The sequence below is a fragment of the Podarcis erhardii genome (genome assembly GCF_964252035.2).
Source record: "Podarcis erhardii genome assembly, chromosome: 3".
Lineage (NCBI taxonomy): Eukaryota > Metazoa > Chordata > Lepidosauria > Squamata > Lacertidae > Podarcis > Podarcis erhardii.
Genome location: NC_138507.1, coordinates 58268037 through 58290679, shown reverse-complemented (window position 1 = coordinate 58290679; position 22643 = coordinate 58268037). Strand labels below are relative to the sequence as shown.

The 22643-nt window shown below is 40.7% G+C and overlaps 2 protein-coding genes across 2 annotated transcripts in view; one reads left to right on the top strand and one right to left on the bottom strand.

Moving 5' to 3' along the window:
- Positions 1 to 2280, bottom strand: part of LOC309338804 (uncharacterized protein) — a 70783-nt gene extending 68503 nt beyond the window's left edge. The window contains exon 1 of the mRNA XM_081856272.1: positions 2193 to 2280. Within this exon, the coding sequence (XP_081712398.1) occupies positions 2193 to 2195 (3 nt within the window). The 5' untranslated portion in view covers positions 2196 to 2280. The remainder of the gene's footprint in view (positions 1 to 2192) is intronic.
- THEMIS (thymocyte selection associated) overlaps positions 1 to 22306 on the top strand; it is a 77241-nt gene extending 54935 nt beyond the window's left edge. The window contains exons 5-7 of the mRNA XM_081856184.1: positions 13127 to 13280; positions 16358 to 16520; positions 17959 to 22306. Coding sequence (XP_081712310.1) covers positions 13127 to 13280; positions 16358 to 16485 — 282 coding nt within the window. The 3' untranslated portion in view covers positions 16486 to 16520; positions 17959 to 22306. The remainder of the gene's footprint in view (positions 1 to 13126; positions 13281 to 16357; positions 16521 to 17958) is intronic.
- The last annotated feature ends 337 nt before the right edge of the window (positions 22307 to 22643 follow it).

Here is a 22643-nt window from a genome sequence, read left to right as displayed (position 1 = left end):
GAGGCTCAGTGGTACGTGGTTACCAAGCTCTGGCCTGGCCTCCTGCCATTCTGGCCAGCACTTATATTCCCTTAATCCAGCCCCCTTTGCTCCTCCTGTGGCTGCCTCTGTCCAATCAGCCTGGTTGAAATTCCTATTGGCTGTTTGCTAGAGCCAATCACAAAAGATACACCCACAAAAGATACACCCACTTCCTTGCCCTTATATGGGAGACAAAGAGCTATATATAAATGACAAATAAGTAATAATATATCTTACATGGAATCTTAATTACCAGCTCACCTCTTGCCCTTCTTGCCCTATTGCCTTCTAAAACAAATGGTTTAATCTTACATTTTATGTTCAACAGATGTCAAGGATCTTGAGTTTCACATCAACATTGAAAGATTTCCTTCATTTAATGTTTCTAAACAAAATGCCTGACAACTATATATCAAGACTGCTTAGATGGCGTCTTCTGTCTGGCAGGGTGGGGGGCTGGTGGCTGACTTAATTTCAGGATAAATACAACTCTTACAACCATATGAAATAAGAATCTAGCATTCCTTAAATCCTTTGCATAATTACATTTAAGCCAATATATTTAAGCTAATATATTTCATACATTTATCATAGGTAGCCTCTTAAAAGAATAAAGCTTTTCAAAGTAAAAAGGAAGGAACTCAATAAAACACAGCTTTTAAAAGAAGCCTCTTCAGTTTGCACCTCCCCCTTTCCCCCTCCTCTCCAGCCTCAAAATAAAATAGGAAGAAGCTGCTTCTTCTGCCAAGCCAGTTGCCTTTCCAACATTTAACACATTTTAACCTTTTTTAACTCTCTTAGTTTAAGAAACAGCTTTAGAAGAGACTTCCCCAAAAATGCTCTCTTTCTTTCTAGCTAAATGTTTTTCCTTCCATTTGCTCCTGGCCTTTCAACCTTAGAAAGAAGATCTGGCTCATTTTACTGGGAGGCACATTAGTATTATCTTTCCCCATTCCTAATGGTGTTTTCTCAGCCTTGGGGCAGCATATTTAATTCTCCCTTTTTATGACTTTGAGAATTGTTTTTCTACTATAAATCAATGAGGCCCTTCTTGTCTTAGGAGGAAAAACATCTTGCCAAGGTTCTTTTAGGCAGCTGGTCTTTTGCCTGGCATGAAACATTTGAAAATCCTTTTTTTTTAAGCTCATTTTTAAATACAAGCCTTGATTGAAATATATAGAAGCTTTGATAAACATGCAGGCTTATGATTAGATGCCTCAGCATGAGATGGAGGAAGGGAAGAAAGAGGTGTAACATGAATTCAAAATGCTTCTGGAAGCTAAATGCAATATCATCATCCCCCTTCTGAAGTTGTTCCTGTAAACAATTCCTTCCCTTTCCCCTATTTTTATACTTTCTCTTCACATGGGATTAGGGTTTTGGTTTTTTTAAAGTCTGCATTATTTGTCGGCTAGTTCATCTACCAGTGCCCAGAGACAAACTTGAATCTAGTTAACAATTTAGTACTGCTGTTATGCAGAGCCGCATATTTTCAAATGTACAGAGGAGGAGGAGTAGAAGAAAATAAATACCTCTCTTAGATTGGATCTTTTTATGACAAGTCGTTGCCTGCAGTGAATTTTTACTCTGAGTTATGGACCCTTGAAATGAGGAGTTTAAAATGGAATATCTTAGCTGTATTAATTTTCAAGTGTAATGCATAAAACAGGAAACAGAGACATCTAGTGGTTTCCACGGCATTGCCCTGAAGATAGCAAATAATTAATAAAGTATGTTTCCCTAGCACCACCCTTTCCCTGTTTATTTACAAAGCATTTGTGTGTTACATAGCATTTTAGTACACAATAGGCATTTTTAAAAATGGAAATCTACAAAATGGAACATTTTATCAGTTTACCAGGTAACAGGCCCCTTTCCCCAATTACATTTTGGAAAATACAGGTCAATAGTGCATATGAGAATCTGGATTTCCTCCTCGGATGACCCTATTTTTCATTAGGTGGAAAGTATCGGTTTTAGTGAATTATGCTTAAATTAAGATGTAAGCAAGGCACCTGGAATGCTAGCTGACTCTGTTCAGGTGAGGTAGACTATACAGAATTCCACCTACTGAACAAGTTGAAAATACATTAGCTTATCTAAATGTGTCATGTGGGGAATAATTCACCTACTTTTTAAAAGCTCAACATTTTCCCGGTGAAGGTATTTACCATGGCTTAGTAGTTTCTTGCAGGCAAGGAGGCTCCTAAATCTACGTGGACATAGTCAGGCTTCTCTATTCACAACAGAATGAGGCAACTCTGCCAGCCTTTCCCACAATGCACCTCCCCCCATTTAAAGTTCCAAGGCAGTCCAGGCAGGCTGGGTTTGCAAGGAATAATAATAATAAAATTTATCATTTATACCCCACCCATCTGGCTGGGTTTCCCCAGCCACTCTGAGGAAGTACATCTGAGCATCTGGACTGAGGCAATTTGTTTTTGAAACTCATCATGAGATAGTAATAAGTTTAAATAAAGATTTAAATCCACAATCTTTTATGGTTGTCTTCTTCAAAAACTTCCGTCCTAATCGTCTAATGAAAAATGTGCTATGTGGAATGTAAAATGGGCACCGTAACTACCACACTCAAATTATACCTCCATTTCAGCGCCTGCTACCCACCCACACACCGACTGTGCTTGCTAAACTCTTCCCAAATGAAAAGGTAGAGCAGGTTTAAACTACAACACATTATTTACTTTAGCCCAACGTAGCTGCTGCGTTGTCATAACTGTGTTGCTTTCTCTGAGATTATCACCTTGGACTCTCGTTGAACCTCCTCTTTAGGCATGACTAATAGGCACTTGATGCTAAAAAATATTCATGCACATTTTATTATACGTACCTTCCAAGTTCTTCAGGAAAATAAAGAATGTGAAGCACAACTTGCCACCTTGTATGCTAACAAGGCTGCATCAAGATTCCTTTCATTGTCACTGGCCATTTGGAAGACTTTTAGAAACCTATAATTCCTTATTCCACATTGCCCAGGGGACTCGGTTGGGATCTGCATGCTGGGGCAGTGCGTTTAAAGTTTCTGGGCAAAACTATGGACCCTGTCAGTTCGTATAACTGTAGTTATGTAATACCCTTGCAAGATATTACTCTGGTGTGCAGTATAGCTGGGCTTGTTGACAGCTTAAGCAGGAAGGCCACTGTGGCATAAAATAAGTAACAATCAAAAAATCATTATCTTTTCCAGAGTGGAACAAATCAGCCTTGACTCGCTGTCTAGTTTATTAATAGCACCCTGTGAAGTCTCAAAGGTTCCCAGCTCCTTCTAATTTTATATTTTAAAGGCATTTATCTTAAATGGCTGTGAACATCAATTATGGATAGGCATGCAGACATCCGATTCATAGCAAAGAGATGCTTTTGAGCAAAATCCTGGTTTCATGCTAAGGTCTTACCTTTCCATGGGGAAAACAACATAAGTATGGATCACGATTATGCCAGTTTTAAAGGCTGGTGGCTGATAGCAGAGGAACAAAATGCTGGAGGAATGGATTTCCTGATGTTTGAATAGTGAAATGTGAGCCGGGCATATGAATTTTGTAGACCTAGACTTGCGAAGTGTGAAAATGCTCTCTGTCAAAGTTGTATCCGACCATGATAAGGGGCAGAGAAATCCATCTTACACATTACAATGATATGGAAGATACGCCACTGCTATGTCAGCAAAATAGCCACTGTGCCTAAGGCATGCTCAGCCCAAGAGGGTGGGTGAGGGGTACAAAAAAAGTGTAAAATTCAAACCCACACCCAATGTCCCTGGAAACATCAACACATCCTACCAACCAGGAGGAAGGGTGTGCCCTGATCTATGGCAGAAGCCAAGAATGGGAGCACATACCCCAAAACACACCCTTGCATGGCAACACACACAGCATGCATTTGTGTTTGGAGTCCCAAGGTGAGGGTGAGGGTTCTAGGAAGAGACATTAGCAATGTGTTTGAATCCCCAGGAGGCAAATGTTTTGTCAAGTGTTCCATTTATAAAGTTATTTATTTATAAAGTGCCCTTTATGAAGTTCTGTCTTGTGAGTTTTCAGGAGGCCAAAGACATTTAGCCCCGTGATGTGCACCCAATGTTTCCATGTAGAGGTCATATGCGTGGGGTGTTGAGTTACATATCCTATGCTCAGTTCCAGTGAAGTGAGCAGAATAGTTGTAGGCTACAGAGCCTGGCCAGCAATGTTCAGATTTTCCCTCTCCCACTGAAGTTAATGGGAGGGAACTTCAACTGAAAAGGCTCTTCTCCACTTCAACACTAAGCTCAATGTTGGGGTTGCAAGGAAAGCCTCACCAACAGATCTTAAGGCATGGGCAGGCAGATAATGGGAGAAGGGCTCCTTCAACTACTGTACTTTGGACCAAAGTCTAGCTTCTGTCTAGCACCAATTTGCTACTTGCTTCTTTAAAAAAGTAGGAGAGAAAATTGGTGGCGTATATTATCTCAATAACAGATTGTGTCCCAATCCTGTTTCCAAGGCTGTGTGCACCCTCCTGTTTATTCTGCATCCAATGCTTTCCTTCCACTGCCTTGTGAAGCCATGGACACATGATGTTAGGTACAGTCCACATCTATCCTGTAGGGTTTTTTGAGAAATCCTGTGTTTTGATGTGCTTCCCCTGAAACCAGCTTCAGTCTGATTTGAAAACATAGGCTCTATGAAGATACCTAACACCTGCTCTTTACCTGCTCTCTACCCACTGGTGTGGACACACGGTGGGTGACTTGTAAACACACCTTAACCATACAGATGTATTCAGCAATATGCAAATGTGATTTGAAAATCAGTAGTGGTGGTGGGAAACTCCATGCTGCGTTTTAAGCTGGTAATGTGTACACGGTATAAGTAAGATCCCTAAGTCATTGTGCCTCTGCCATTACTAGAAGATACAGTGTTTTTTAATTGTGGTTGTAGTCACAGTAGTAGTAGCCATCACAACTCTGGTAGTGAATTATTGCTTTTATAAGTACGCATTTGCCACATGGAAGATTCTCTGAAAGAGATGCAGCTAAGTGGTGGAGCACCTACTAGTACTTTGCTTGCTTGCAAGAAACTCCAGTCTTTGGCATCTCCAGGTGGGGTTGCAAAAGACTAGCACCAATGCAGGCCTGGTGCCCTGCAGAGTCACTGCTAGTCAATGTGGGCAATACTGAGCTTGAAAGTATAAGACAACTAAACATCCACTGGACAGGTTGATAATTGGCAACAGTTAATGCCAACATCTCTTTAGTCTCTCCCCCCCTCCCCGAATTTCTGATGGCATCAGAAAGAGCTCTCTAGGATCTCTTTAAAGATTGCAGTTAGAGGTTTATGATCTGTATCTCGTAGCATGGGTAACTATAATAAATGTACGGCAGAAGTTGTAGTGCAATGCCCAGCACTGATTAATCCAATAAATGGGCCAGCCATTTTCTTCACTAGAGTAGTTTGCAACCATATAACAATGTTACATTCCGTCTAGCAATGTGCAACTTCATCAAAGTATACTGTCTCTCCTCTTGTGGTGGGGGTATGCACTCGTGGTGTGTGTATCAGGCAGAAGAATTGTGGCATGTTCATTGCCATATAATTCCTTATATGTTTTGCACATTGTGGTGCAGTTAAAAATCCCTTAAGCTTGATCATCCACTTACTTTTCGCTATGTTATAATAATGATCTGTTATAATAATTTGAGAAAATAAAATGTTATAATCATTTGAGAATTCTGGAATTCCCTCGGTTTTTAAATTAAAAACCAGTCAATATACACCCCTTTTTATTTTTAGGCTACAACTCGATTTTATTATGGATATGTGCTAATGTACATTCCTACCCATCAGACAGTAACGTGAGTTGCAGGGTGTATGTTTGCACTGGATTAATTGTTAGATGATAGGTAGCATTTCAGGCCAATTGGCAGGAAGGGAGGAAGACATTATTGTTGTAGGAACGTTTAGCATACCCTTTGCAGCAAGCATTGGATGCGATGCAATAGGTTTGTTCACACGTTACACTGAATTCAGGTAAAAGCTGTCTCTATGCATGTACAAGTCTTTATGCAAAATAATGTACAGTTGTTGATCTGTACCACTCAACTATTGTGTAGACAGGTACTCAGACTACACACACATTGAATGTTACATATACATAAATGTACAAATATACTATTTGTATACTGAGGTACATAGATTATATAATTGTTGAATGTAACACGTGAACACCCATTATGGTTTAGCATCACAAGAACAAACCTAGCCATTTCACTGGCTCATACACTCCCTTCCGGCACAACTATCAGTGGGAATTCAAAAACTGTTTCTGATTAACCAAAGTTGGCCAAGTCCTTTGAACCCACACAAACTGGGTTAATTCAAGCAAGCTAACCTCAAATAATAGTTCATGAAGCTGCCTTGTTTTCGCTAATCTTTCTTAAGATTTACCATAGTTTAGGGTTCTGACAACATGCTAAGCTGTTATCTAAAACAAAAAAGAAATATTCTAATTCCGTCCTTGCAATTTTGCCAGTGAATGAGAGGAACAGTAGGTGCATATGAGCTGGGGGTGTGGAAAGGTTAAGCTTGCTCTTGTAACACTACAGGTAAAGGGACCCCTGACCATTAGGTCCAGTCATGACCGACTCTGGGGTTGTGGCGCTCATCTCACTTTATTGGCCGAGGGAGCCGGCGTACAGCTTCCGGGTCATGTGGCCAGCATGACTAAGCCACTTCTGGCAAACCAGAGCAGCGCACAGAAATGCCATTTACCTTCCCGCCGGAGCGGTACCTATTTATCTACTTGCACTTTGATGTGCTTTCAAACTGCTAGGTTGGCAGGAGCAGGGACTGAGGAACGGGAGCTCACCCCGTCGCGGGGATTCGAACCGCTGACCTTCTGATTGGCAAGTCCTAGGCTCTGTGGTTTAACCCACAGCGCCACCCGCGTCCCTCTTGTAACAGTACACCATGGTAAAGTATTACATACCTATGTAGCCACTGCCTTCACTCTTTTGCAATATAGTTTAAGCAATAGTTTGGGCTCTTCATCTTTATATGCAGGAGCTCCCTGGCTATTTGTACAACTTAATATGTATAACTACACCATTTAATTCTATGAAGAACTGTGTAGGCTCTAGAGCCCGAGAAAGGCCTTCAATAATTTATAACGTGATTTCTCTCAGAAGAGCTTTAATTTTATTGCTAATATTATGGGACACATCCAAGACCTTGCAAGCCTGGTTTAATGTTACTTATATAATGCCAGCATTTGTACTCAACAGACATCTTTAAGGAAAAGGAAAAAGTTAAATAGGAGTGGACGGCCCAGCATTTTAAAAAAAAGGGAAACCTGGAATCTCTGTGGGAATATGGGGTTTTTTAATTATTATTTGTTTGAAGAAAACACCTTGCTTTTCTACATCTTTTACTATATGGGAAAAAGCAATGCCTTGAATATTCCCATAAGCAAAATGTGGGGAACATAGTCTGTGCTTTTATTTGAGACCAAACTTCTGCAGAAAGGTACAACATCCAAGCTTACTGACTGCTATGTTTCCCCAGCTTCTGATCCTTGTCTTAGTTTCCAATAAAAAGGTCTGTTTTATTTAATGTATCATCTCTGACTTCCTGAGGTACGATGTGGTCAAAGGCAACTTTATCTTTATAGCGTGGTGCACTGCCTTCTGCAGATTTAGTGATGCTCGAAGGGTTTTTTGTGTTCTTTTTTAAAGAAAAGATACAAGTGTTGAGGTAAAACTGTTTTGGCAGCAATCCTTTAACTTGATTTCATCTTGGCTTTCTTTATTGCTCTGCAGGCCTGTCAGATAAATGACCACAAATCCTAATTCTTGAATTCCAGACCCTTTTCTGGAAGAATCCTCCCAGAAGCTGAGAACGATTTTAATTTTTTTTAAGCAGTTTGAGATGCTCTTCTACATGCCCAAATACACAGCACTGCTGCTTTAATATGTGTGTGGAGGAGTTTCATGTTTCATTCTGTGACCAAGGAAAGGCACTGTGTGGACAACATAGTATTACAGTTTATGTGCTTAGTATTTTCCTTCACCAAATAATCCAGGAAGCTAAGCAAACTATGGAGCTTTGGTTCCTGCAAGCATAGATGCTTTGATATGTATCCAAATGCTGTTTCATTTATTTCAACGGGGAGACAACTCTATGCTCACATTTGTTGGGTAAAATAAATAGATCTGGTTCTTGAGTTTCATGTCAACTCAGTGGCCTGACCATGAAGGAAATCTGTGAGTGCATTAGCGTTGACACATGCCTTACAGAAATGATGACTAAATGAATTGATAAAACATGGTTTGATTACCAAGTAGATCCATATAGATTTGGATTTTGTCAATCTATCAGCCAAGAGAGCTCTGTGTTACCAAGACATACATGGCATGGATTTTCCATGGATTTTCCAAAGTTTTGTACACATTTCCTCTGCACAGCCCACTTCTGAACTGACTGTAAAGAGCTAAGCAAAGAGCTCAGCAATACACTTTTGGGTGAAAAGTTGAGCATGTTTAAGCCCACTAACTCAGTGGTGACCTAGATTTTTAGTGTTTTTAGTGTTTTTAACAGGTGATCCCCAATGTTAACCAAAGTTAACTTAAGTTCATTGGTTTCAGTGGATCTACTCTAAATATGACTACCAATGTACCTCAGGTTACATACGCTTCAGGTTACAGACTCCGCTAACCCAGAAATAGTACCTCGGGTTAAGACCTTTGCTTCAGGATGAGAACAGAAATTGTGCAGCAGCGGTGTGGCAGCAGCAGGAGGCCCCATTAGCTAAAGTGGTGCTTCAGGTTAAGAACAGTTTCAGGTTAAGAACGGACCTCCGGAACGAATTAAGTACTTAACCCGAGGTACCACTGTACATTGTAATCTCCCAAATATGCATATTATTGTCATGCTGATAGATATACAGTACTAGGAGGAAGTGGCGTAGCGTGGGGGGTGCAGGGGGGGCCGGCCGCACCGGGCGCAACATCTGGGAGTTAGGGTTAGGGTGCGCAAATCCACAGGTTAGGGGGTCAAATTACTTGCCTTGCCCCGGGTTAGGGGGCGCAAATTACTTGCCTTGCCCCGGGTGCTGACAACACACACTACGCCGCTGCTAGGAGGACATCTGAGTTCAATATAAGTTGAACTTAAAATCTAACATGACTTACTCTCAACTATTGAAGCCCTTTTTAGATGTTATTTTATTTGCAAAATGCCCTTGGGAAACATTTTCTGAAAGAGGCTGTAAAAGAATAAAAGGATTGACCTGATTGATAACATTATCACAGTATTTATGCACATTTTTCGGAGCTGGGAAATTTCCCATTTGGTATGTTTATTAAAATAAAGCTTTATTTGCAAGTTATTTGAGGACATTTCAAAATCAGAAATGTGCTTCATGCTGTGTTGATTACTAAGAAGGAAAAGCAACTTTAAAAAAAAAATCTGAGGAGAATGAAAGTTTAGCTTCTGTTCTCAATGACATAGAACTTTTGTTCCCAAATGTTTGATCAAGATGCAGAAGTTGTTTGTGAGAGGCTTGTGGGTGCACTGTAATCATGTAAGCAATTAGGAAACAAGACAGCAAGTATGCAGAGGTCTCAGGCTGTATAGACACTATGAGTTTTTATAACTGATATTTTTATCCAGTTCATTCAAGCATATATTAGCCCTGAGGGTGCATATGTGTGCAGTAGCTGGTCTTATAAATTATACCTAGGTCTGAGAATTCTACTCCTTAGAAGCCTGCCTGGCTGCCTGACTGCTCAACCCTTCACTTTTACCTTAAAAACAAGGTGGCCAATGATTACACCTAAGTTTGGCTTCCTAGCCTCATCTCCCTACATATTAAAATGTTTTTTGCTGCTCCCTGCTCCCTTAATCTGGCCTTGCAGTGCCACTGGTCACACAGAAGAGGGCAGAGAGTTGTCCTCTGCTACGCAAGTGTATAGGACTTGATCTAACCAGCCTAGGTTATAGCAACGTATATTGGTGGTGGTTGTGGTAGGTGAGGGGTGGAAGCATGGGACAGTGGTGATGGTAGAACCCTTGGCTACTTGATATTTAGGTAGAAGTGGCAGGAGTTTTTTTGGAGGGTCCCCGGGCAGCATGGAGTCCTGGACCCACATCCCTTAATCTGGCCTTGCAGTGCCACTGGTCACACAGAAGAGGGCAGAGAGTTGACCTCTGGTACCCAAGTGTATAGGACTTGATCTAATCAGCCTAGGTTATAGCAAGGTAGATTTCAGTTGAATAGTAGGAGAAACATCTTTTTTTTTAAAAAAAAAGTAATATTTATTAAATTTTCCAATAAGAACATACAAATACAAAACAACTACAATGAAAACAAACACAAACAAAAAACAACAAGTATAATTTCAAAACTTATTTTCTCAACCTTATTTCCCCGACTTCCTCATACCTCACCGTTTTGTATTCTAGTTTCATTATCCCATCAGCAACTCCATTCCCTTATTTCCCAAAAGTTTTTTACTAATTCCATTCCTTTTCTTACTCTAATGTCTCTGAAAACCAATATTTTTAAGTCCATGTCAATCTAACATTCTTTAAACTTGTAATATTTATTAAGATAGTCCTTAATTTTTTTCCAATCTTCTTCCACTGTCTCTTTCTCCTGGTCTCGGATTCTGCCCGTCATCTCTGCGAGTCCCATGTAGTCTGTCATCTTCATCTGCCATTCTTCCAGAGTGGGTAGATCTGATGTCTTCCAATACTTTGCAATAAGGATCCTTGCTGCTGTTGTGGCATACAAAAACAAAGTTCTGTCCTTCTTTAACACCACATGGCTTACCATACCCAGGAGAAAGGCCTCTGGTTTCTTCAGGAAAGTGTATTTAAACATCTTTTTCATTTCATTATATATCATTTCCCAGAAAGCCTTAATCCTTGGGCATGTCCACCAGAGGTGACAGAATGAGCCTTCATTTTCTTTACACTTCCAACATTTGTTATCTGACAAGTGGTAAATTTTTGCAAGCTTGACTGGGGTCATGTACCACCTATAGATCATTTTCATAATGTTTTCTCTCAAGGCGTTACACGCCGTAAATTTCATGCCGGTGGTCCACAACCTTTCCCAGTCAGCAAACATAATGTTATGACCAATATCTTGCGCCCACTTAATCATAGCTGATTTAACTGTTTCATCCTGCGTATTCCATTTCAACAGCAAGTTATACATTTTTGATAAATTTTTAGTATTGGATTCTAACAATTCTGTTTCCAATTTCGATTTCTCCACCTGGAAGCCAATTTTCTTATCCATCTTGTAAACCTCCATTATTTGGTAATAGTGGAGCCAATCTCTCACTTTATCCTTTAATTTCTCAAAACTCTGCAGTTTGAAGTTACTACCCTCCTGTTCTAAAATTTCCCAATATTCCGGCCATATACACTCCATATTGAGTTTTTTCACAGCTTTTGCCTCCATTGGTGAAAGCCACCTTGGAGTTTTGCTCTCCAGTAGGTCTTTATATCTGATCCAAACATTGTACAATGCTTTCCTGACAATATGATTTTTAAAACCTTTATGAACCTTAACTTTGTCATACCACAAATATGCATGCCACCCAAAAAAGTTATTAAAACCTTCCAAATCTAAAATGTCTGTGTTCTTAAGGAGCAGCCAATCCTTCAACCAGCAGAAAGCTGCTGATTCATAGTAAAGTTTCAAATGTGGCAGGGCAAATCCCCCCCTTTCCTTTGCATCAGTTAAAATCTTAAATTTTATTCTGGGCTTTTTGCCCTGCCAGATAAATTTAGAAATATCTCGCTGCCATCCCTTAAAACACTCCATCTTATCAACAATTTGCAATGTTTGAAACAAAAATAACATTCTAGGCAATACATTCATCTTAATAGCTGCTATTCGACCAGACAAAGAAAGCTTCAAGGTCGACCAAATTTCTAAATCTTTTTTCACTTGGTTCCAACATTTCTCATAATTGTCTTTAAATAAATTCATATTTTTAGGAGAAACATCTTGATGGTCACTGCAGTTCGACAATGCAGCCAAATGGGTGGTATTTCACTAAGCTTTACTCACAGGAGACCAACTGAAATGTATGTCCCTAACTTATATTCATTTCAGTGGGTCTACTCTGAACAAAACTTAGTTGGATACTATCCAATTATTCTAAAGGGCTGGAGAGATCTCACTTTTGGAGCTCTTCAAGCTGTGACTGAACAAGTTGGGGATAATCTGACATTCGATTTTCTTGCAACAAGCAATGGGTTATATATACTTATTTTTCTATATGAAAAGAGAGAGATGTTATATCATACATATATGGAACACACAGGTATGTGTTTCTGTGTATGTGTGTTGTGTATGTATGTACATACAAACATAGCATACACCAAATATGACCAGATATGTTCCTTGATACTCCAATCATATTAAAGTAATGTAGCTTTAGGGACACAGGTGGCGCTGTGGTGTAAACCACTGAGCCTAGGGCTTGCCGATCAGAAGGTCGGCGGTTCGAATCCCCGCGACGGGGTGAGCTCCCATTGCTCGGTGCCTGCTCCTGCCAACCTAGCAGTTCGAAAGCACGTTAAAGTGCAAGTAGATAAATAGGTACCACTCCGGCGGGAAGGTAAAAGGTGTTTCCGTGCACTGCTCTGGTTCACCAGAAGTGGCATAGTCATGCTGGCCACATGACCTGGAAGCTGTCTGCGGACAAACGCCGGCTCCCTTGGCCTATAGAGCGAGATGAGCGCCGCAACCCCAGAGTCATCCGCGACTGGACCTAACGGTCAGGGGTACCTTTACCTTTACCTTTACCTTTAATGTAGCTTTATATACCTCAAAGATGTTTGTGTGTGTGTGTGTGTGTGTGTGTATGTGTGTGTGTGTGTGTGTGTGTGTGTGTGTGTTATAAAATAAGTAAGTAAGTAACTAAGTAAATGTAGAATTTATAATTTCCTTTGGTGAACAGAAGATACTTCTGTCAAACTTGCAGCAAATTACCTAACATGCAGTCATTGTTCTTCCTCATTTCATTGTTGAGAAGCTTCACGTTTTGACTAACACTTTATGCATAAATCAATCTTGCTGTATGATGTAATTTCAGGATGTTTATGTAGATGCCACCAAGAAACAGCCCTCAGATCAATCTGCTGCTGTTTCAGGACTACAGTTGAGTTGTCAAAGTGATTTGGAGCAGCAGGAGAACAAGGAGGAGATGGCACAGACAGCTACATCTGCAGAGAACAGGATGGCTAAAGGTCAGTTGACCCAAGTTCTGAGAAATGCATGCTGTTTACAGATACCTTGCATGATTTCACCTGGAACCACTGGATCTGTATAAAAGCACAGAAAACACAGAACTGTATAGAATCATAGTGTTAGAAGGGACCCCAAGAGTCCCTTCAGATTCCCATTCATGTGTCTGCCACAGATACATCTGATCATTCAGCAGCAGCATTGAATAAAAGTCACTTTCATACTGAAACAAGAATAGTCAGTGTTATTCACAACAGATGGACCTTTATTATATTTAATTTTAGGCTCCATTTCCCCCCACCACTGTTGCTCAGCCTTGGTATTAATAAAAAAAGTATGTTATTGTGTTAAAACTATAAAGACTTTACACTTTTTATTTCCAAAAATATGCTTACCGTTTATATTGTTTCAAACTTTTAAAGTGCTTCTCAGAGATGCTTACTACAGACCTCTCTCTTATGTTCTACAAATGGTAAAGCAGAAAGCTAAAGAACAGCAGCTCTCAGCCATATATGGCTTCCTGAAATTATAGCAGGGTGCCTGTGTCTGGTACATCATAATTCTGGGCTCCTCAACCTTTTGGTGCCCGGGGTACATCTGGAAACCTAAGAATCTGTTGTGAGCTCCTCAAAATGGCCATTTTATGGAAGGAAAACTGGCTATGCTCAGAACACCTCCCCGCCCCCCCCCCAAAACCCCCCAGGTAAAATACTTACTGTCCAAAACAAACAAAACACATACAAAAAAGCATCTTCTCACAAGCATCAAACAACAACAAAAGCCAAGAAACTGAGAGAAGTAGGGGGCATGACAGATGACAAGGGGAGTGTCTGAATGTGTCATGGTGCCAAATTGAAGGCCCCAGTCATTTGCTGTTGATATGCAACCTGTGTTATAATATTAAGTTTACAAGCCATGTTTGCTTACTTACTAGAAATAACTCCCACTGGAGACATTATAAATATGAGTGGGATCAGTGTTTACAAAAGAATCGCTTCCTTGAGAGCAGATTCACAAAGGAAGCAAGATCAGGAACAAATGTGGAAGTCACTTTATCCATTGATGTACCAGATCTTTACCCAGTCTTTACCCACTACATACTGTCATCTTCAAGGATAAGAAATGACAAGGTTTCAAGACTGAGCTTGCTGGGTGGGTAAAACCCAACTCCTTTCACCATTTTGCCATGGATTCCAATGGGAGTCCTGTTTCCAATCTCAAAAAATGCTGTGAATAAATATATACGGTTCAGAAAGTAATAATCAGTGGGGCTGGTTTTTATGGGAAAAGCTGAGAGAGTTGTCAGTGTCTTACATTGATGACACACAGTTCAGTTCTCTGCCCATTAATCAAATGTGACTGATTCTAAAGACTGGTTTATTCATTCTTTGAGGATGTGGTAAATACATCCAATGGGGCACCATAGTGATCCTTGTCCTCATGTGTCCGCCTTATCAACTTTCTTTAAGGCAGTTAGAGCTGATGTGCATAAATATAAGTGAGGAGGCCCCACTCACACAAGGAAAAAGGGCTGGGTAGATCACATGAGCAGGGCCTGCTTGGGTTGGCGTTTGTGTGTTTAGCCCTATGCATAGTAAGGAACATCCTGAGAGCCCCAGGCTCATTCTAGCACTTTTCTACAGATGATATGCTGGATAGGTTATTGTGTAAGCTGCCAGGGGACTCAAACTCCAGACTCTGGTACAGGATCCCAGTGTATTACTCACTGCGCCCCAAGTTGTCCTTGCTTCAGGGCAGCTCTTGGGCAGAGGAAGCGATTGGCCTTTCTGTGCTGCTGCAACAATGGCCAAAGGGATTGTTGCAGCTCATCAGTCCAGTCAGACCAGGTGATCTGGAATCCAGCAGGGGACTGGCTGACCTGTTGTTTCAGGTTTGGCTTCTTCTTGGTTGGCTACAGGTTCCTGTCCTTGCTTTGCAAACCTGCCTCAGGCTCATCTGACTGCTGTTTGCTGCTTTGGACACTGATTTCTGCCTGACCTGAATTCTGTCTTGGGCCCCTCTGAGTTTTATCTGCTGCTCTGAGTCTTTCCTCAGCATGGGCTGGGGCCCACCATGCACACCTCTGACCTTTCCATTGGACCGGTACTTGCACAGCTAACCTAGCAGGTCCCTAACACATTGTATGAACTGCCTCCCTGAGAAACATCAGGATTACACATCACAGATGTCCCATAAAACAGTAGGAGATTGTGCTAATCCCAGCAACTGTCACCCTGGAGCATGAATGCAGAAGACCTTAAGGACACCCTGTGCGAGTCTAACATAACCTTCTGGATTGAAATGCCCATCCCAACTGACTTCAGAAGGACCATGTCGATATCCACATATCTGTATGTTGGCTTCATCTGGATTGTTTGATTGAGCTGCTGATGAACAAAACACTGCTAGCCATCAGCATACAGCTTAAGCCTTTGCAGCTTTGTAGAGAATATCTGCTGAGCTGTTTGTTCATAAATAAACAAGCAGTCATGTCTTATTTCCTTCATAACAGAAATAGAAATGTGAGGGGGTAGTAATTCACAATCAGACTGCTCAGAGGCACGAGGCCAAAGCCAGAGTGCCTGGCTGTGAATTAATACAACATGCCTTGCTCTGGAGTGTCTGGCTGCAATTGCAAAATTATACTATAAAATACACTTTCCCCTCTAGCCTCGTGGTGCTGTCAGCTGCGCAGAGTGTGCCGTCATGCGGCATTTGATTTCTGAGTAGCACAGTGATTTAAGTGCTGCCAAACTAAACCAAAGTAAATAGTCATAGACAAGGTTGTATTCAGTGCCTTCCTTAGATGGGTGTGCAGTGCAATGGGTGTGCCAGTGAAGGAGCAGTAGCATCATGGGCTGCTCTCGAGAGCCCCACCTAAGTTTCAAAAGTGGCTCCCTGAGTAATATTCTCCTTGAGAAATAAGAAGTCAGCATTACTAGCAGTGCAAAAAGCAGCGAGCTGTGTGTGTAGCTGGATCTTTTGGCCAACATCCTATTCCTGAGAGGCTGGTAATGGTGGGATGTTTCATGTACTGTAGACCCCTAACCCCATGCTGTGTCTCCTGCTTTATTTTCAGATTCATCAAAGGGAGTGCTTCCGAAACACAGAGCAGAAAAGAAACCAAATTCCAGGCCTGACGTTGATGATAAAGATATCAGTGTTACAGAAAGTGTTACCCAAAAAAATCAGAGGGAACACATCTAATGATAATGCACCCTACTTAAGAAGAGGAACAAAAAGTGTGTGCCTTGTTATTAGACATCCGTGTAAACCGAAGATGATGGGCGGGGAAGGGAGGGGAGAAAGGGGTTGTATAGGCACTTGTACTCACACAGAGCTCTCCTCCCCCATCCTCTGATCAAGAATATGAATCTGCCAGACCCACAGGCCCACAGTTGTTCAAATAACACCGAGAAAGGGCTATGAGTTCTGTGCAATTGATTACAATTGATTGGTTTCTGTTCTTCAGTTCCTCAAAATGTGCTATATTATTCTGCCTAGTACAACTAGTCCTCTGGGTTGTACTAGAGCAGCCTTCCCTAAGCTGATTCCCTCCAGATGTTAACTTGTGTCAATCCTAGCCAGCATGGCTATTGGTCAGGGATTATTGAAATTGCAGTTCAAAACATCTGGAAGGCACTAGATTGGGGAAGGCTGTAGTAGTCTATGGTTAAACTAGACTAGGCAAGCAATATGCAGTAGAAAAGGTGTGATTTGCTTTTAAATCCCATCTGCTTCCTTCTTTGGCAGGAGCTCAGCAGAATGCACTCTTCAAGTTACTACATCTGCCTGCAGGCTCTTCTTCTAATTGTGACATTTGCTGTTCAAGCATCAGGCCCTTCAAACCTTTATCCACCTGCCCTTTAAAAGTCCCTGTCAACAGAGAGCAAGCTGCACTTTATTAGCCCTGTTGTTTGAAGGCTTTAGCAACACATGAAAGCAAATACCTTTGCTGTCTCTCAGGAGATTGCTATCAGAGTCCTGGATTATGAACCCATCCCATAAATTACCATCTTCAGTGGCTGAGCCAGCAACCCAGTTGTCTGAGATCATTTGATAAACAAAGGACATCCTAGTTTCTACCAGTCAGTTGGGCTACTTCTGACCTTCAGAGATCTTCCAGACACTCTTTATCTAGCATGCCAAGCATGACTCTAAGTAAAGTGCATGAAAAATAAAAATAAAAACCCACACACAATTATTTTCAATGAGAATGATAACATTTGACAGGATCTGATAATGAGTTGTAATATGCTGGGTATAGAAAGTTTTATTTGTGTTTGTGTATGTGATCTCAATTCACAACAATGACTTTGCCAATGATGAGCCAAGTATTCCAGATGCCTTGATTCTCTCTGAGAACAATTTTTATATGGTGGTGGAGATTAGCTCAGACTTTAATGTCAGATCATTTCAAATAATAATAATACACACAAAAAAAATATTTTATTATTTATATAAATCTGTATTGGACAGGTGCTGAAAACAAGACTGTGTAATCCTGGTTTTAAGAGAATACATTAAATTGCCTGAGGATTTATTTTAGGACAAAAGTAAGCGCAATCGGAGAGTGAGTGTAGGCAGTGCTCTTGATATACCGGTAGCTGTTATCAATAATACAGAAGCATTCTGATGAGTCTGAACATGAACGAGTCTTTTGTCCACTTTATTTTTCAGACTCCTCTGAAAACAAAATTATTCAATCTTGTCAGAAATGATTGTACTGCTGTCTACATCATTGAGTATGAAGGCGGCAAGGCAACGAAAGAAGAAATAGATACTCCAGTGATGGTGAAATGAATGTTGCTGCGCTTCCAAAAGCATTGAGACTGAAATGCGGTGATACTGATTTATATTACTGAAGGAAATAGTAAAAAGAGGAAGAAGAAGAGTTACTAAACCTTCGGATAACTTTGGAACAGAACAGCTTCAGAACAGTGGAAGTGCAACCTTGTTACTCTTCCTTGATCTCTCAGTGGCTTTCATTATTGACCATCGTATCCTCCTGAACCGTCTCTGTGAGTTGGGAGCAGGTAGTAATGTGTTGCAGTGGTACCGCTCCTACCTACAAGTCTGGGATCAGATGGTAGCATTGGCTAGACCCTGTTTTACACGTCTGAATCCTCTGGATTTCTGTTTTATTTGCTTTTATTTGCTTTTAAGTGTTTTTCTGTCGCGTTTTAGGTTGTGTGTCTTTGTTTTAATGATATAGTATATCATTTGCTTTTTAGACTTTTGAGAGATTTTTTCAATTTTAAGCAGTTTATAAATGCTTTTAAATAAATAAGTAGGAAGTGCAGCCTACACACACACAGCCTTTAGGCTACAATTCTATTGCACACTTAACCTGGGAGTAAGTCCCATTTCACTCATTGGGGTGTACTTCTGAGTCAATAGGCATAAGATTGCACTGCTACCAAACTGATCAGCCACTATGCTAAAATGCCGCCTTGCCTACACCTGCAAAAAGCACTGGCCTTGCCCTCTGTTGCACCTGGTAATCTAGTTGCAGAAATGATCCACCTGGCTGTGCTTTGGAGAGTTCTGTGATAAGCAGGTATCAGCAGGTTTTACTTTTCCAAGGCTGGATCTGCAGGGAATGATTGGAAAAGCTCCAGTGACTGAATTTTCTGCTGCAATGTCACTGTCAGGGCATAGGAAGCCTGTTGGATTAAACAGAGAGAAGGAAAAAACCAAAGCGCAATTCTACTTTTCCTAAAGGGTAGGGGGAACACCACTCCAGACACTGCTTCCTTGTAATATATCCATAGCAAAAGAGAAAGATGCCTTGGCCCTGTTAGGAATATATCCATAACACAGGGCAGGATGCATGGTGTATAAAGAACTATGCAATGCTAATTTTCCAAGGGTATATTTGCAGCCCCTGTTCAGATTATCGTTTGCAACACCAGTACTCTGTTTGATCCATACTTCCTCAAGTAATGGATGCAGCTTTGTAAGAACTGTGGGCTAAATGTGTGCAGTTCTGCACATTTCTTCACAAAATAAAGCCTTGCTGATCTCAATGGGACTTGCCAGGTAAGTGTGTATAGGACTGCAGCAGGTTGGTTGCACTTGAGTTCCATTGATTTCAGTAGGAACTAAGTCATGACTAACTTTTCCCATTGATTTCAAGGGAACCAATACACTGTCTGGGTGCATGTGTGCTTCTATGGCCAGTTTCTTCAACACATGAAGTAGGATCAAAGCCAGACAGTTCATAAATCAAAATCCCAATGTCTTCGGAAGAAGATGAAGTGTATACTCCCTCTCTGCACAATCTATGCTTGTAAAGACCTTCTATATTTAGTCCTAAGCTTCTTCTTTCCAGAAGCAAATCTAGTCTCAAATCCCTGACAATTTCTCTTACTCTTTTTAAAGTGTTGAACATTGTTTGCCCAAGAGTCTGAAGGTTAAAGAATTTCCAGATCCACTTACTATTCTCTTCCAAGAGTAATGGGATCCAGAAAAGACCTATCATGAAATGTGCTTCAAGGGAAATATTGTTCTAAACAATGAAGCTTTGCTAGAACAAAATCTAAAATCTATTTAGGAATAAAAATAAGAAACATTAAAAAAATAATCCCAAAATATTGTATCAAACAAAATCAAGGTAGGAGTACAAAAATGTCCAATGAAACAGTCATCAATTCTACTCTTTTTCCATAATTTGCCACAGGCTCTGTTGCTGTGGGTTGCAGAAGGCTACAGAAGAAAATTAAGAAACCTGAAGTAAATAATATTAATAATTATGTCATTGATCATTCCCCTCCAAAGTGAATAGGAAATGTAGAGCATGGTGGAAAACTTCATACAGTCATGTAATTGACTAAGCAACATACCTAGATTCATTTTTTAAAAAATAAATAAATCACAAATTATAATTCTAGTTCTATTTATTTCATTGAAAGAAGAAAGCCACCTGCCTCCTTCATTTATTTGTTTGGGTATTTGTTTTGTCAGCTTCTGGGTGGGGGGAGGCTTCCTTCCCAGAGACTCTGTGGGATATAATATAAATTAAACACAGAAAAGGTCAAAAACTTGTTTTCAAACTTTTCTCGAGTACAATTAGCGGAATATTTTAACAGCTGGCAGCTGCAGTAATTACTTTTAGATTATACATGGAAATCTGTTGAAATATAATTAGTCTGATCTATGAACCAGGTAATTATAGTAAACACTCCCACATTTTCTTAGACCTCATTAACTTATTTCCTTTTAAAATTGCTAGATAATGACAGTACATTAGAAGTTTATCCATAAAATGACACTGAATAATTGGAACCCATGTCCTGGGACATTAAAGGACAAAGTAGCACTTCAGTGTTCAGTGTCCTGATGCATTTTAAAGTACCAATGCTCATATCAGCAAATAGTGTGTGACTTTGAGAGAGAATGGACACATCAAAGCAGAAACTAGGTGTGAGGGGACAATATGGTTCGTCCCCAATCTCAGCTTGCTCCTAAGAGCCAACTAAAATATTGATATAATGCAAAATGAATGTCTTAATACCCACAAGATCTATTTACATAAGTATGTCATTACAGCATAGCCACCATGGGAATATGGTTGAAGAGTGATATTAAAATACCTCTTTCTACCTTAATGATAGAATCTTCTAGGAATGTACAAGAGCTGCCCAAATATTATTTTCATGGAGAAAACATCTTGGCTTCTGCATATAACACAGGAAGACTCAAAGTACATATTGTGTATTATACATGTCACCAGGGCGGGCAGAGGAATAAATGTGAGACAATGGTATATTTATTGTCTGGAGCCCCCCGTTCCTTCCCTTGGCAGCGTGGGGCTTTTGAAATATCTCCAACAATTATGGTGAATGGATTTGTGTGACATTGCAAGTTGACTAGCTTTTGGGTTTGAACTGTTGGTGACAACTAATTGACATTTCTTTAAAGTCTTCCAGAACTGGAAAGTTCTCATAAAAAAAGCTATCCACTTCCTAAAAACTTTTTCCCCTGAAATAATATGACAGCAGATCCAAACCTTTAAGAAGGCTGCTGTGCCTTTGAACTACATGGAGGGTTGAAATTCTGCTAGATGTGACTTTTCATGTTCCTGTAGCATGGTGGTGGGGCCATACGGTGCCATTTTCCTTTTTGTGTCTTTGAAAGTCACAGGAGCTCTGTCAGGAGATGGGCTTAGCATTGTCGCCTTTCCTATAGACAGCGGCACTGCATGTAGAATAGTAATGTGACCGATATAAAACAACAGGTGGACATTTGCCCATCACTGCATTTTCACTGTCAGGAAAAGCTTCACCTGTCAAAACTTAGCACATAAATCAATGAGCAAAAAAGCAATGAGTGAAGATTTTGTACTGCGGGTGTAAACAGGCACAGGATGAAGGAAGTAACCTGAGTGCTGACTACATATGGACCTGGCATCCTCATGTGATCCAGTTGCAGGGCTTTCAAAGGCTCCTGGCAGGGCTCCTGCATTTAAGGGAAATGGTGCGATGGAAAATCAGCAAGTTCAAACTTTCTCAGCACTAAGGCTTATAACGGGCTTTACTTGTTAAATTTTGTGGAGTCGTCGAAGACAGAAAAAGGTGATGCTAATTCTACTGGCAGGACAGTCCATGTGTGTGGTGCAATGTCCATGAGAAGAAAGTTGAATGTTCTAGAAAGCAAAAGAGCTGCTGGTCTTTTAATCTCTATTGTTTCAGTTGTGCCTCCCCACCACCACCCATGGATTATTGAGGGTTTGGGGGGTTTTTTAACTATGAACTGTAAGCTACTCTGGACATTTCATTTGGCTGCGTACACACCATACATTTGAAGCACACATCCCCAAGTGATTCTGAGAACTGCAGCTCTTTAAAGACAGTTCCCAGGAGATTTCTCCTTGTTTTGCAGAGGATGTGTTTCAAATGTTTGGCTTGTACGCAGTCTTTGTCTAGGGCAGGCTCCCTCAAACTCAGCCCTCCAGATGTTTTTGGCCTACAACTCCCACGATCCCTAGCTAGCAGGGCCAGTGGTCAGGGATGATGGGAATTGTAGTCTGAAAACATCTGGAGGGCCGAGTTTGAGGAAGCCTGGTCTAGGGATAGTTAAGGCAAAAGGCCTTAATTACCGTAATCTAATCTAATGATTAGAAGTGATAATTTAATTGTGGGCCTTTTAATTCTACCCAGACTTATAATGCCGCCATTGTTGTTTTTTAAAGAAGATAACACACTTCTTCTTCTTTCTCTTCTTTGGCGATCGTAACCGAGTAAGATTGTCTTCCAGAAACACGGTTTTAACAATGAGTCCGTAAGTGACTGTGAAGGCCAATTCTGGACCCACACGTCCTTCCACAGTGTGGACATTGGTTCCCGGGTGGGAGTTGATCATGG